We start from the raw sequence: 15,939 nt of genomic DNA on the forward strand, positions 1-15,939 counted from the left end.
TCACCTTCAAGTCGAGCTCAATAAACCGTTTTTTAAAAAGCATTAAGCTAAAATGAGAGAAAGCTGAATAAGAAAATGTAAATTACTTATAAAAGTGTCATGAATTCATATAAATATTAATCATCATATTGATAATAACAGTAATAATAAACCCAACAGTTCCTTTATCATTATTATTACTGTAGGTTTTCAAGTAATTTGTCCTTAAAAAAAAAAAAGAAGATAATTGAACAATTACTAATTAAACATAAAAAATATATTTTAATGCTTTTGTTTCATCCCCTTTTTCTCTCCTTTTTAATTTTGAACGATTAACTCTCTGCAAAATGCTAAACTAGAAAAGCACGTCGACACATTTCTAGTTTCTGTTTCCATTTCATTTACGTTTCATACGCGTTTATTAAAGAAAAGAGGTCAGACCTCCCGGAGAGAGACGAACCACCAAATATTCAACATCTCTCTGCACAAATTCAGCCCGACAACGACCATGAGCCGCCATATATGTGCAAATGAGCCAAGACTGAAACCACACACGCACATATATATATATATATATATAGATATAGATATATACAGTATCTAAAGAGGGAGCCCTTTTGGAGCCTTAGGCACAGTATGAGAAATAAATATTTGATAGGAGAATGACCTACTTCCTCTGCCCTGAAAAGTTATTTGTCTTTTTCTGCCTCCATCCACTGCAGAGGCCTCTGTCCTCAGGCCCTGCAGCAGAGAGACGAGAGAATGAGAGAGAGAGGCATTTACGTAAAGAGACGGAGACAGAGAGAGAGAGAGAGAGAGAGAGAGAGAGAAGAGATGGAGAGCAGAGCGAGAGGTGAGCTAAAGGCAGAGAAACTTGTCCGCAGGCAGAAATGATCTCATTGGCTGACTCACACCTTCCAGCACCAGGACTTCTGGGTAAGAAACACAAAGTGCACAGAGAACTTTTCATCATCGAGACAGTGAACAGAAGTTAAATGCGTTTGCGGCTCCACCTGCTTGTTACAGGTGGAGCAGCAGGTGAACAAGACACTTCGGTCGGTGTCCTGTCGTCCATCTTTATTTCGTGTACGGCAGAAACCCACAGCTCCACTTCACCGGTGAGTCAAACACAATCAACACAAACGACAACGACATTTTATTTTCACAACAAAATTTATTAGAAGAATAGTGGTTTTGAAAAGAAGGTTCTAGCATCCAGTGAATACTACCTTACACAACATTACAGCTGAAATGTGTGGCAAAAATGGCAATTTTCTTTTTTCCTTTTTTTTCTTTTTTACCAAATTGAATATAACATAACCAGTAAAATATTTTACACATGCACAAAGACAGATCTAATCAGCGTTGCCTGACGTTCAATGCAAAATTAGGTTTAAAAAAAAAAAAAGACTGAAGGAAATTAAATCATCTTTCGTCTTTTAGTCAAAAAAAAATCACAGACATTATGAGACAATTTATTATTCATTGGCCCAAATCGGAAAATCAGATTTGCATTCGAAACAGGGAGAGAAAGAGAAAAATAAAATAGTGCAGTCAATCAAAGTAAAACCAATTATTGTGATCCCGTTAGTGCTCATTTACATGGACATCGATAATATAAGCCTAGAAGAATAAATGTCCAACTCACAAGGTACAAAATAAGAACGAAAAACAAAAAATTATTGTACATAAATAAAACTACAATATGAGAAAAATATTTTTTAAATTATACAATTTCTTTGTCAAACTGTAAACAGTAGATATTGAAAAAATTAGGTCCATTGGGGTATTTGGAGAACCTGTGTAGGTGCGTAGGTGTAAGTGTGTGTGTTTGTGTGTTTGTAAGAGGTACAGTCCAGGTGGGACCAAACCATAAGAGGGGGCTTGGGCGTCCTGAGCATCGGCACAGCGCCCCCTAGGGCCCGCTGGACTGGAGGAATGAGGTATATCGTCAAACCCAAATGCAAAATCTCAGCAGAAACGAGGAAAAAGCCCAGCAGGCCCTGCAGCGGGGCGTCCAGCCACCCGTTAAGAACCGAGGTGAGATTAAAAAACGTTACAAACCTCAGCAGGACAACAATCGAGACTGAAGAAAAGAGGTTTTGTTGTTTTACTCAAACTAGAGTCCAAACCCCTGGATGTCACTTCCTGCTTTTGAACCAGAGATCACAAGCTGTTTCCAAACCAATCAGAGCTATTTCTATCACGACAAAATCAGGTTACGACCAAAACCACCGAAAGGAATGTAGAAAAGTAATCTTAAGTTCTTACAACATTAAATACAACTTATTTTTTAAGAGTCTTTACACAGTTCTCACCAAACGTCACTGATTGTTGTAAGAGGTAAAAAAAAATGTAGGCAAAAATTCAAAACACACTCCAGTCAATAAATCACTGCTTTTCTTTGACTGGTTCTTGGTAAGAAACAGAATCTGACGTCTGCAGGAGACGTCCACAACCCATGGCATCGGCTAAGCTGAGTGCAGCAACACAAACACTTGGCAACACACAGCTTTAAGAGGTTTGTAACCAGAGGCTTCTCAGTCACACAACACCAGACGCCTGCACTGAAGCTCAACACGGAGCAGAAAGCTATGGCTCCTGAAGTCAGAGGGAGAACGAGTGCGAACAAAGACTCAGAGGTCCTGGACTGAAAAGATTGACATTCATAAGATATTGAAAGTATTAAGAGGATGAAAAATAGAGCAGAAACAGCTGAAGGATAGAAAAAAGAGAAGTAATCGCATGAGTAGAACATAAAATAAAAAAACTCTTGAGGGCGAGAAAAACTGCTTCTGACCGTTGAAGGATTTTGGCGGTAATTTTCGTCTTCATAGGAACAGACTTTTGAAAACAAACCAGAGTTAAGGTTCATCACTGCTAGGCCTCAGTGTAGATTAGGTACCTGAATAAGAGTGAGAGCAGTGTTGTCGAGGGTCCCTGAGGGTGTCTGGGTAATGTATCTTGGCTCCGTAAGGTGCCCCGTGTGAGGCATCTTCTCCTTTAGACATTAAGATGCGTTAAGAGATGCAATTCTTCAAACTTGTACACTGTTCCATTGATTTAGCGTAAGAGCACAGATAGATTAGTGTTCCTCAAAAAAACAGCTCTGTGGATAAAAGATAGTTGAACAACAGAGGAAACTCAAAAAGATCAAGCTTGTCACATTATTTCTTACACAGTCACACAGAGTCACACTCATACACACTTTTCACTTTACACGAGGAAAAAAATGATTGCAAAAGAGCTTTAGCCAAAAACCACTACGAAAGCTGTTGCAGTGACAAACAAACACCTAAGGTGCTCCTTCTTCTCGGGAAAGGGATTTTTTTTTTCTTCGGGGCAATATTTCATATTCAAAACATCAGACTCTGTCCTGTGGACAACATCCCAAAATGGCGCTTTGGGATCAGCCAGCCTCTTGGAACAAAAGGACTGATACAGAGGTATGTACACCAGCATGCAAAAATATCGAGAGGGTCAAGGTTCACAAAACCGTCTGTCGCTCCCAGCAAAGATTGAGGGAGAGGCGCTTTTCTACCGAACCCTGGAGGGGATCGTCCCCCCCAGCTCTCCCCCGGTTTCCTTCACTTAAAAACAGTCTTTACTTTTCTAGACATAAAAACACACAAACCGTTCCTCCTCAGTGCCGTCAATGTACACTTCTACCTCACCTGTGAAAAAGACAGGCGAGGATTGATGGGTAAAGCAATTCTATATACAACCATCCTGCATAACCCTGCCTCCCTACCCCACCCCACGTCTTTACCCCGCCCCTAAATGTGACTCGTTCAGCGAGTCATCTTCATAAATTTACTGTGTTTACAGTGTCCGCTTAAGAAAATGAAGACCCGCCCGCCTGCCCATCCCCCAACTCCCCTTTTCACAGAATCAGGCTTAAAAAGACTAAAACTACACTTGTTCCTAGTTCCACTACTTCTTCTTCTTCTTCTTCTTCTGTCAACGAAAAAACTAAGAAAAAACAAGTCGCCATGCCCCTTTGCCCTATGCTACATAATGAGGGAAATAACAAGAACAGAGTAAGCAAACAAACACCAAAAGCAACAGAATGAGTGATTTAAACGTACTGCACTGGACTTCTGTATTGTTTCCCTGAATTATCAATGGAAAAGGCTCATCCTCTTCCTTTTCAAGATAAAAGTATATGACATTAGAGATTTTTATATACATATGCATTTGTGTTTATGTCTGTGTGGGGCTTGTATAGGTATATCTATGTGCACATATAGAGTATTTCTTATTCTTAAATATGTATAGTTAAATTAGAGGTTAGTTGTGTTTGCGTTTTATTTTACATTCAGTTTCTTAACAACGATAAAGAGTAGATAAGAAGATAAAGAGGTAAACGGAACAGCGTGTGGACCGTGTGGTTTCAAGTGTTCCACGTGTTGGTCTTCATTCTTTCAGAAAACCCAGTTTCAAATTTAAAACACATTAAGGATTTAAACTTTTTTTTTGCTTGTTTTTTTTTTTTTTTTTTTGGATGAAATCCCGCGTCTTGCAGGGACTCGGAGAGAATCTTCAGAGGAAATTGCGACAAATCAAATGTTCTTGAAAAACAACCTTCTTCTCGTCATTTTGCTCAGGAACCCGAGGTGGGCTGCCAAAGGTTTGAGACCAAGGATGTTCACAAATCAAAGTGTGTGACGATGTTTTAAAAAAAAGCTATGGAACCTCCACCGGGCGCTACAGACTGCATGGCGAAAAACAGCAAGAGGGAAAAAACAAAGCGATAAAGGACAGGAGATAAAAAAATGTCCAGGAGATGAGTGTTGATGGATAGGATCTGACAATATGTGGAGGTTGTCAAGGTTACATGGATTTCTTTTCTGAGGTATTCTGTGTTGTATTTTTTTTCATCTTCTTTACATTTTTGCACACCGAGAAACACCAAGATGGACAACGTTATCAAAGACTGAAGGAAAGAACACTCAGCACTGCTTTCCCAAACCAAGATTCGGACAAAGTGCTCGTTTTCTCTGTTTTTTCACGAGCAGCTTTCCTCAACTTGGACATTTGGAAAGGCAACAGTCCAAGTCTGACAAGTTAGATCTCCAGAGGACCAACGAGGTGGACGTTAAGTGAGCTCTGTATGAGCCCCCCCTGCTAAGAGTTGTTCATATTTACAATCCTTGCTGTTTATAAAGCACTGAAAAAGTATTTGGCGGAAAATAATGTACAGAATTAGTCAAAAACAATTGAAACAAAAAGGCTTTTCGAAGACCCTTTTAACAGATGTTGAGTGAACTTCTGCCAGATGAATGAGGTGTTCCACAATAGAGATTCAGTTCGGCAGTAGGAATTGTCTGCATGACCTTTAACCTTATGTACTATCTGATGTGATATCTCACCTGCCAAACTCCCTGGCTGAGGACTGAACTCCGACATCTGCTCGCCGAGCGCTGGGTCCGTCTGACCAGGCTATTGATCGCGTTCAGGAGCCAGTGTTGCTCCGCAGCTTGACTATAAATACACTAGCTGCTGGGGTTATCTGCATGTAGTGTAGAAAGGTAACAGAGAAGATACGTGGTCGTCCAAGACAGCAAAGTTCAAATTCAGAAGATGGCAAAGAGAAGCTACAAGAGGATCACAGCATGTCCGAACTGGCAATTTTAACAAAGCACGACTCTGCTCGATAACAGTTTTTTACTCCTTGTTTTTCTCTTTTTTAAACACAGAAACTAAAAGCTGAGCCCGTTACCCTGACACATCAAAACGAGAGATCAGAGACATCATACAACATTAACTCGCGTACCCGTTAAAATATTGAACTCAGTTCATTAAATTTTCACCAAGGCTTAAATATTTACCAACTGCATGAACAGTGTTTAGTGTGTTACTGTGTTTTTCTCCTCTTCTTCTTCTAGAATCAACTCTCCTTGTATATGAAACAACGTCAAGCCCTGTCTTCAAAAATCTAAATCTGCAAGCTGCTCATCAGAGGAGAGCGAGAGAGGAGCGCGTGGCAAAGCCTCTGTGAAAAGATGAAAGAGAAAGAAGACGAAAGGTGGAGGCCCAGGGGCATCTGAGCAGAGGATACAACCCCCAAAAGGTGGCAGGGAGGTTTATGAAAAGGCCTGATGAGAAGCGAAGGACCTGCATTTGCCAAGGAACATCCCATCTCTCCTGGGATAAACGAGGACCTGTCAGCCCTGCAGTGCTCACGCTCCACTGACCAAGGATGCTGAGAGGATGACACATAAATAAGAGGCGGAGGGGAAAGGGATGGGGAAGGAAAGGGTTTATGACTTTTCATCAAAGTAAGTGACAATAAAATCAAACCATGTTTACGGAGGTGTGGAAGGGACGCGTGGCCCTACCTGGCCACCTGCAGCCGTGCACCTGCATCACGCTGCATGTCGGGAAACTTGAGTGACAAGACAATCACGATGGTCAGCAGACAATTAGAGGACACAGTCTTAGAGGTCAGGCAGCAGGAGGCCACACCAATCATCCAGCCCGCTCAGCTCCGCATTCCAACTTTGATCGCATATCGTCCAAACCAGCAAATGTCTATAAGGCGTAGGAACGCTAAGAAATGCTTGTAATGGTCCTTCACTGGCATTAAAATAGAAAATGCTTTAGTTTTATATGAACTTTGTGCAACTTTCTGACTCCTGAAAGGTTCCCTGCGGGCAAGTCCTCAAGACAGAGTGAGGTAGCGGAGATAACGAAGATGACGAGCAAAGAGACAGATGCCCCAAGATGCTCTCACATCCAGAGCGAGACAGTGGAAGTTCAACAGAGGGAGAAAGGTCACAAGAAGTGGACAACGGACAGTCTGTGGACAAAACCGGTGTCGGACAAAGACTCTTTCATAATTTCATAAAACGACGCAATGCGCTGGAGAAAAAAACCTATAGGGTCAACATCGACAAATGAGGGCTGGTACTTTCTGCAACAAGACAAAGTCAGTTCTGCTAAATTCTCCGAACCTAAACCCTCGACGGTCGAGTGCAAACGCAGGAGACAAACTAGTGTGAGCAGAGTTCAGAGCAGCAGATATCAGCTGGTCCATGTCGGTGGCTCTTAGGGGCCGGACACACCTCCACATGGGAACAATGCTGCAAGATTGTCATGGCAACACACAAGGGCACCTCACTGTCTCAGAGCGTTTTGACGAGATTTCTTTATCGCAGCCCTCGTTTTTATCTGATTCTTTAAATTTACATTTTAACCTGCACATCAGGTTTGATACCTGAGTCCCTAATGATCCTTTTTTTAATCTTTAAGTTGGGTTTCTGATAAGTTTCTGATGAACCTTTTCAGTCATCGAAGCTGTGCACAGAGGCAACGTGAATTTCAGCATTGTTCCATTAAAAGCCTGTTGTTTAACTGTGGCGTGGGGGTGGGGAAGGCGACCTTCAGCGGCCTTCATTCTTCTCTACTGCACTTAGATTTCATCCTCGCACTCCCATCCACCTCCTCAGACCTCAGTCTATCTTGCAGTCTGTCTGGCTGCCGTCAGAAAGGAGGCTTTCTAACGAGGCGGAGGGGTGAGACGTACGCCGGCACCGCGGACTCGTCGGGGGCGAGAACAGCCAGCGTGTCTGCACACAAGCCTTTTCTCTTTGATTTCACCCGAGGGGTTCGATTATATGTGATTAAGAAACCAACCCCTTAAAGATTAGATCTGAGATTTTGATTAGAGTTTTCAAAAGGCACTCTTGCTTCCGCTGATTGAAGAACAACAAATATATAATCACGTATTCTTGGCAGCACCATGACGCTGAATGTGAGTGAATGGAAACACAGCAATAGCTTTGAACAATGTCAGGGAAGGAAAGCAGGCTGCAGTTATAATTATAGAGTGCAGGTTGAAAACACCCAAAATATTCTAAATGTGTGTGTAAACACATTGTCGAGTAAATTCTGTATTAAAGGTGCAGTTAAATGCTGATCTAGGTTTTCAGCTCTGAGGAAACGCTGCGAGGTTTATCTGTGCCTGAGACGTAACATCACATGACAACGACAGTGAGTGAAGGTGTCGGTCGTGTTGTTTCTGCAGAGCAGCATCGTTCCGGAGGCGTGTCTGGCCTTTAAGATCTGTGCTCAGCTCCGCTTTCAAAAACGCGCCGCTGCCGAGTGACTGCTTGTCACGTTTTCACAAAAAAAACCAAGACATTTACAACACTTGGCATCACCGCTCCACGACAGAGGAGGTGCACATTTTAACAGATCTGTTCGCACCACTTTCACAAACGTCTGCGCGGAGGAAACGGTTGTCTGGAAAAAGCTTGTCCGTCAGTCAACGTCGTGATTATTATTTATATTTAAAACCACACGCAAAATTAAATATCGCTTGTTGCAAGAAAGTGACAGTCCTCTCCGAAACGTAAAGGAAAATCAAAAACACACCAGGAGCTTTCCCGCTCAGAGAATAAACAATAATTTCAACCACCGGTGATGTTCTTTGCTTTCCTGTCTCACTCGTCATGTCGAGGTAGAGAATCCAGTCGTTAAAGCCTTGATGGACCAGCATGCAATGCAGCTAAAAGAAGGGCTGTGCAATACGACCAGAATCTCATATCCCGAAAACTAAAATTTCACATCCAGACGACAACACGTCGTCACTCAAACCTTTTCTCAGCTGTGTTAATCGGGGACAGTGTACAGAAACGACAGGACGTCTTTCTAGCATCACAAGATAAGTAGGTTTGAAAAACGAAAGCAGCCTGAGCCTACGATACGTGCATCTCCACCCACAGTTAACACAGCTGACAACAATGAGTCCATGTCCACAGTCTGCAGGTTGTCACAAGGAATTCTTCGAGTTGTTGACAATCACTGACAGCGGCAGAAAAAGTTGAGGCAGATTGAGGGAGAAGATACTAAAGAGAGAAAATGAAATCACAACTAAATAAGTGCAGGAATGCACAAAACATCACAGACCGGTCACGTGGACGGAACAAATGATGGGGAGGATTTTTTTTTTCCTTTTGCACAGAAACACAGGTCAGTCGATTTCAAGCGAGAAACAAAACAAAGTGATTTTCACAGAGGCAGTGCCGGCAGCGTCCCAGTGTGTCAGATCAAACTCAGCCAGCAGGACTGATGTGCTGCTGTGGACAAAACACACCCACCTGCTTCTAAAAGAGACACGGCAGACTCCCAGCTTCATAATTATACATAACCTGCCCACACAAAGTGTGGCTACCTGATGAGGAGGCAGAGTTGCTGTAGGTGCGTCATGTCTCTGTGTGTGTGAGTGTGTGTGTGTGTGTGTGCGTTCTGCTCTTCCACGGCTGTATGTGCTAGAGAGAATACAGCATTGTATTCAGAGACCTGGCTTCTGGCTGTTAGAGAATTTGTCTTTTCTTTTTTTATACGAAAACAAAGAAAGGAAAAAGAGAAGACGTAATCAGAATAACAACAATACGACAACAAGAAACAACAATTATTCAAAAACTGCTTCCGTTGCTTACATCTAAAAATCTGGAAACAAGCCATACTAAAAATCCTGAATCTTCTTAGTGTGTCTTAGTGTGTGTGTGTGTTTGTGTGTGTGCGTGTATATGTGTATTTCTAATATACAATCAGCTGCTTTGAAGTGGTCCGACCTGAGGTACTAATGACAACCAGATATGCAGCGTGACAGAGAAAAGAAACAGAAGAAACCTCTTCGCAGAGAGGAGCATGGCAATCATATACATTATGGTTCTTTCTTTCCTGGCAGCACACAGCATCACGCACCATCCTGAAAACAAAATGGCGCATCATGTGGCGTCTACGAGGTGAGGTTACAGTAGTTGCTGTTTGACATTTTTTCATCTTTGTTTTTGACTTTCACTCAAAAGAAAAAAATCTAATAAAAAAGCAAAAGAGAAACCAATTTGTTTACCTGAAGATGCAAAAACAGTAAAATAAATACATATGTTCATAGGTTTACTGTATAGAATTTTCACTTTCATCATATAAAGGTACATTTTCCTGTGTGTGGGGTGGTTTTTTTTTTTGGAATGCAGTGTAAAAAGCAGATAAAGGAAGGTTAACTCGTCCACCTGTCCCCCAATATCCCCTCTGGGTCTCTGATTTCTTTCAGTGTGAGAAATAAAAAACAAAAACACATTAAAAAAAAATAAAAAATCCCCCTGTCAAGTTTCAACCTGGAGTCATGTTCCATCTAAAAAAAGACACAATAAAGTAAAAAAAAGAAAAACCTCCGTGAACAAAAAGCTGAGTTCGTTCTCAGAGCAGGGCGGAACCAACGTGACTTTTTGCCTCCAGGGTGAAACCAGACGACTGAATCCCAAAATGTTTGGACTTTTAGAGGAAGAAATGAGAGATTTGCATCCTCCCATGTCGACCTCGACCAGCGCTCACAGCTGTTTACTCCCCGTGGGTCTCGCTCTCGTTTTTCGTCAATCACTTGCTCATGATATAATTCCATAAGGTTTTGTTGTTGCAAAAAAAAAATACCTGAAAAGAGGTAGGGTGGCAAATATTGGTCAGTCAGACACTTGAAGCGTCTCCCTCCCCCTTCACAAGAGGGAGGCGAAACAAAGAACAGAAAAACGAACAGATAATAAAAGAAAAGAAACAGCAGAGGATACTATATTTCCCAGAGTATCGGCTATCCCTTCGCCAGGCTCCCAGGTAAGGGATACATAAAGGTACGAGGCACGGAAAGGAGTCATTATTCTGAGAATGAGGTATAGCACTTGGTCTCTGCTGACCAAGCTGAGTTGATATATATATAATATATATATATATATTTATTTATTTATGAGTATATAAATTACATCTAGTACAGGTAGTTAAGTCTGCGCCATTTTCCGACTGACAAATATTGCTGCCCATCCCGTTGGCTCGATCCTGAGACATTTACAGTACTGAAGGCTACTGTTGCACCCGCGTCAGAAAACGACGACGTTTCCAATGCAGGCAGCGAAAAGTGAAAAGAACAGAAAGAGGATAAAAACAACAGTCTGTTGAAAATGAATGGACGGTGCCATCGTTTGTGGGTGTTTTCTTTTTTTGCAGATTACTGTTGTGGTGGTTTTGAAAGTTGAAGTTTCAGTTCACTACATTCATTGTGTGAGTATTTGTCTATATATATGTATATAAATAGATATATATACTGCTCTCTTAAGTATATAATATAGTATCAGGTTTCTTTTAAAAAAAAAACTGCAGTGAGACTCAGTTGCAAGGAGGAGGACTTTTTGGACAGGGGGAGCTGTTAACCACATGACTATAGACAATCAATAGAACCCAAGAAAAAAACTGACAATGGATTTAAATAAATACCATGAATGGCATGCACCTCAGTAGATAAGATCAGGCTGACAGTGGGACCGCAAAACAATTTCAATCGCTAGAATTTTTAAAAAGCAAAGACAATTTTTAGCCAAATGCTCAGCAAAGGTAAAGAAGGAGATTTGTAAATGATTTAGAGATTTGTGTAAATTATACACAGAGATCATTTGGCCCTCGAGGAATTGCCCCTCTCAGGGGAATTCACTCTAAGTGCTGTTGGAGTTTATCCATTCGAACCTGTGCATTAAGTGCCAATTTCACTATTTCTAAACACACATATTTTCTTTTCTATCAGCATAAATCCAGGCTTTACATGCATTACATGAAACAGGCAAACAGGCAGACTGCCGCAGTGTGTTTGCTCGGTTTTCCGGAGCGAAGGGGTCACGCTAAGTTATGTTTTTGTCAAACGGCTGCTCACGGCCGGCTGAGTGAGCAGCTCCATGCCTTTTCATAAGAGGCGTGTTCTTGAGAAGTGCATCAACACTGGAGCTGAGATCCTGTTTTAACCATCACATCAGTGCATTGTCCTTCGCTGGCTCCAACTCAACGCACACAACAACCTTTAGACACTTCAAATGCTCAGCATTGTCAGTGTTGGACGCATTTCATGCATGACGACCGCCCGGCAATTCGTAGTTCCAGGGGTCTTTCCCACAGATTTTCCCATTGGCCATGCAGACGTGCCAATTAAGCCAAGGCAGCTACGAAGCTTAAATGGAATATTTGACAGGTAAAATTCAGATTGTATGCAACAGGTAGTAAAAGAGTTGAATTCTCGATGATTTTAGCGTCTCTGGCTCAGGATTAATTGAGTTGAAATCCTCTCAACATAAATAATCGGCCTGACCCCAGAATCAGCCAGAGAAGTGGTGCATGCCATTTTCAAGAGAATGATAAAAGAAAAAGAAAAAACAGATCAAATAAATTAAATATACAATACATTTCAAAAGGAGTGAATCATCATCATCTGAGCAGAGAGGTACAGTTCTCATGTTAAAAATCTCACACACTGGGTGAGCACCAGGCAGTGTTCGGAGCGAAGAGCGACATTTACAACAGAGCAAAACAAAACAAAACAACCAAAAGCATTTTTCATCTCCGTCAGTGTTTTCCTGATGGAAAACATCAGAAGAGCTTTTTGTCTTTCCACTTGTGTCCTCTGAGGGATATTCTTTCCCCAGATAGTTTTTCTGTCCCTGGTGCTTCAGCGGTGACGGGAGGGAAAGCGACAAGACGACACGACACAAAACTGAACTTGTTCAAGCTGTTGACCTTTTTTTAAAAAAAACTTTTCTTTCTTTTCTTGAATTCGTGGAGGTAATTGAGATGAAAAGAAAGAGTCGTTTGGGTCCAAGCTGCAGCTTTCTGAAAGTCTTCACACACTAAAGCTTATTTTCCATCTCTCTGCCTCCATATCCCTCAGAGAAGAGAACTACACGCAGAACCTCGAACAGATTTTACTCTCTTGTATTTCTTAGTTTTGAAAAGTGCTATTTTAGAAGTTTATAGTATTTTAGTCTGTACTGTTTCATGATTCGTTAGCAGGTCTGTCTGCTGCACAGCAAACGTCAGTGAGATTGTGTGTTGTCCTGTCCGTCTACTACAGGTCCTAGAAGAAATGACCATATTTGAAACCCACATCATCTGTCTCAGTTACCCTGAGTTAAAAATGAGGAGAAAAAAATCCTGGATTGGCTTTTACATAATCAGTAATAATAACTTATAATATATTAAAATCTGCCTTTCCCTCACCTCTTTCATCTACACCTCCCCACTGCATATTACCCACCCACCACCCAAAATCAACAGCCCTCTATAAATGCACATTGTTGTAGTAAACGGCCTCTAAAACTGTCTTTGACGTTTGAGGGAGGAGATTCTTTTTAAAAACTCATCAGCTAAGCTGCTTCTGCTTAGTTTGATTAGAAAAGGAAAAAAGACAAAACCATCAGAAATGTATCGTTGTTAGCGAAGACGAGCTAGAACGCATTAGCTTAGGCTAACTAAAGCCTTGTGTAGGAGCTAGATAATCGACTGTATAGCAGCAGAGTTTCACATTCTGATCCTAAAAGGCCTTTAGCGGGTAAAGATCGCCGGGACGGGGATGAGCTCACTTCGGTTACCGTTTGGAAGGAAACCTGAAGGCATCTCCGGCATTCCAGGATCAGCAGTGAGACACTGACGGAGGTCCATGAGGTAGCATTCCGCCTTAAAAAACCAGCTGATCCATGATCAGATTAGCCCTCCGCTTGTCCACTGGCAAAAAAAGAGGGTTAAACCGCCTCCTGAATCTGATGATGGATCAGCGTACGCAGGCGATGTGCACCTCTGACCCATTGAGAGGTTGCGACTGGGCTTCAGAGACAGACCATAATAAGTGCATGATGCAAGGGCAACAATGCCGAGGTAACCTGGTCTGTAAGCGCCAGACCCAAAGTGTAGTGCAAAAGAAAGCAAAAACAAATCAAACGAAAAGATAGAGGAAAAGAAGTCAGTTATAGAAGTCAGTAGTGTCCACGTTACTCACAGACATGCATCCCTGAATGACTTTTGTGTGTCTTTTTCTCGTTTTTCAAAAAGGACGGGTTAATGTTGCTTTCATTCGCACAGAGATTAGCAGAATATCTTTAGGAGGAAAGAAAAGGTTTGCAGTTAAAGCGTCATGGCTACCTGGCAATAAGAGAATGGGTTTTGATTCAGAACCCCAGTGAGGAATATCAGTGGTATGATTAAACTTTACAGTTGGCTTCAAATGTAATAGACAGTTCACTTACCAATTGTCAGCTATCCATGAGAGAGGGGTAAAGGGACAAGATTTGTGAGTTAATTTTCAAACTTCCCCTTGTTTCTCCCCAAATTGGAATAGTCCAAAGCCCAAACTGCGTTTATAAGCAGCAATGGTTCAGTGTATCAAGTTCAGAAAAAGGGCGATTGGGTTTTTGGGCTCGGGATTATCAGCATGCTTAGGAAATTTCATTAATTGTCATTTAACCAATGTCTTTAGCTGCATTTGTTCAGCCCCTGGATATGAAAGCTAAACAAATGCTTGCACAGCGCCGCTTTAGGGACGCTTGTTAAATACCATCCGATTAGTTGTTTCTCTCCAGTGTGTTTTATATATCCTCCTTATATTATCCCTGCATTTGTGCTCACCCAGATACTGCAAAGTAAATTGGCACAAATAAAGCCCCATCCGTTTTCAAATTACTTAAGTCATTGACTGAGGTTTACATGTGTAAGTCGTTTAGTCGATTGGTTTGAAATTGTCATCAATCTCTTCTTTGACATTGTCCTTGAGCTCTGCAGCTGCCAGAGGTGGGCCGTCGTCTCGCGGGGTTGAGGTTGGTGTGTTCTCCGATTCGGCGGGAAAATCCTGGCCTCCCGCTTCCATCTTCATCATGAGCTTGAGCTTCTTCTTTGGGGGGTTCTTCAGGGTTCCCATGCGCTCTTTGACCTTGTACTCTAGGGTGCTGTGCGGGATGCCGTACATGTTCTGAGCCTTGGATACGCTCATCTTCCCGCTCATCACTACCGTGATGGCCTCCTCCAAGATCTCACTGTTGTACTGGCGATAACGGCCCCTCTTCTTCCGTGGCTGCTTGGAGTTCGGGTCCCCTTCAACGTCGGAGGTGGAGTACGCTGGACCAGAGATGGAGTGCTCCAAGTCAGAGCTCCAGTAGTCAGCCGCCCCATCCAGCAGGCTTCCGAGGCTCGATCCCCGGCGGTTCTGCTTGGGCAAGATGGCTCTCAACTTCCGGCTCAGGGAAGAATCCCCACCACCCCCAACCCCCATGCTGCCGTAGCCATACAGCTCAGAGGCATGGGAGTCCCAGGAGAGATCCATGCCCCGAACCTGGGGGATCTTAAGGTCGACAGGAGGTGAGTGGCCCTGGTCTCTCTTGCCCTCGTTTTGGTGGTGGTGTTGGGCCTTGGAGACCTGATTGTGGTGGTGATGGAGAAGGGAACTCTTGATGGAAAAGGCTCCATGGTGGTTGTGGTGGTGATTCTCCAGGAATGTAGGCAGGTCTTTAAGGTCACTGAGGGCCCCGCTCAGAGCTCCACTGGCCTGTTTCAGCTTCATCAGGCTCTCCAGGTGGGCCTTGCTTCCCCAGAAAGAGGAGGAGCCCTTCTGGCTAAGCAAGGATTGGGACTGCCCATGATTGAGCAAGCCAGCTGACTCTAGATTAGCCAATGAGAGAGCAGCAGGCTGGCTCAGGAGGCGGTGCTTCTGGCTGAGGAGTTCTTCCTTGATGCGCAGTGAGCGGGCCAGTGGCGGCTTGAAGGAGTTGGAGCTGACGTGGTTCTCCCTCAGTCCGTCCTGCAAGCTTTTCTGCAGAAGGGCGTCCTCCTCGTCCACATCGGGCAGGGTATGTTCCACTTTGAGGGAACGTCTGGAAAAAAAAAAAAAAAAAAGACAAGGATTCAAGATTAGTGACATTTTAATCAAAAAATCATATTAATCGATCGACTAGAAATTGGAAAAAAAATAAAAAGGACCAAACAAACCAGAGATTCATTTAGACGTTTGTAAACAAAGTTTTGAGAACAACAAAAGATGCCGCCGCAACTTTCATTTTTTATTTGTTAACATCGTTTGATCCTCTGTTAAATCCTTTGAAAGTCTGTGGATTGTCCAGAGACACTTTAACGACACGTAGCTTTCTTTGTTCTGTACGA

At 42.6% G+C, this 15,939-nt stretch overlaps 1 protein-coding gene across 1 annotated transcript in view; it reads right to left on the reverse strand.

The window, feature by feature from the left end:
• Window positions 1-1,133: 1,133 nt before the first annotated feature.
• lcor (ligand dependent nuclear receptor corepressor) overlaps window positions 1,134-15,939 on the reverse strand; it is a 68,155-nt gene continuing 53,349 nt past the window's right edge. The window contains exon 7 of the mRNA XM_069530307.1: window positions 1,134-15,653. Within this exon, the coding sequence (XP_069386408.1) occupies window positions 14,507-15,653 (1,147 nt within the window). The 3' untranslated portion in view covers window positions 1,134-14,506. The remainder of the gene's footprint in view (window positions 15,654-15,939) is intronic.

This window comes from Paralichthys olivaceus, chromosome 8 (genome assembly GCF_024713975.1).
Source record: "Paralichthys olivaceus isolate ysfri-2021 chromosome 8, ASM2471397v2, whole genome shotgun sequence".
In the NCBI taxonomy this organism is placed as follows: Eukaryota; Metazoa; Chordata; class Actinopteri; order Pleuronectiformes; family Paralichthyidae; genus Paralichthys; species Paralichthys olivaceus.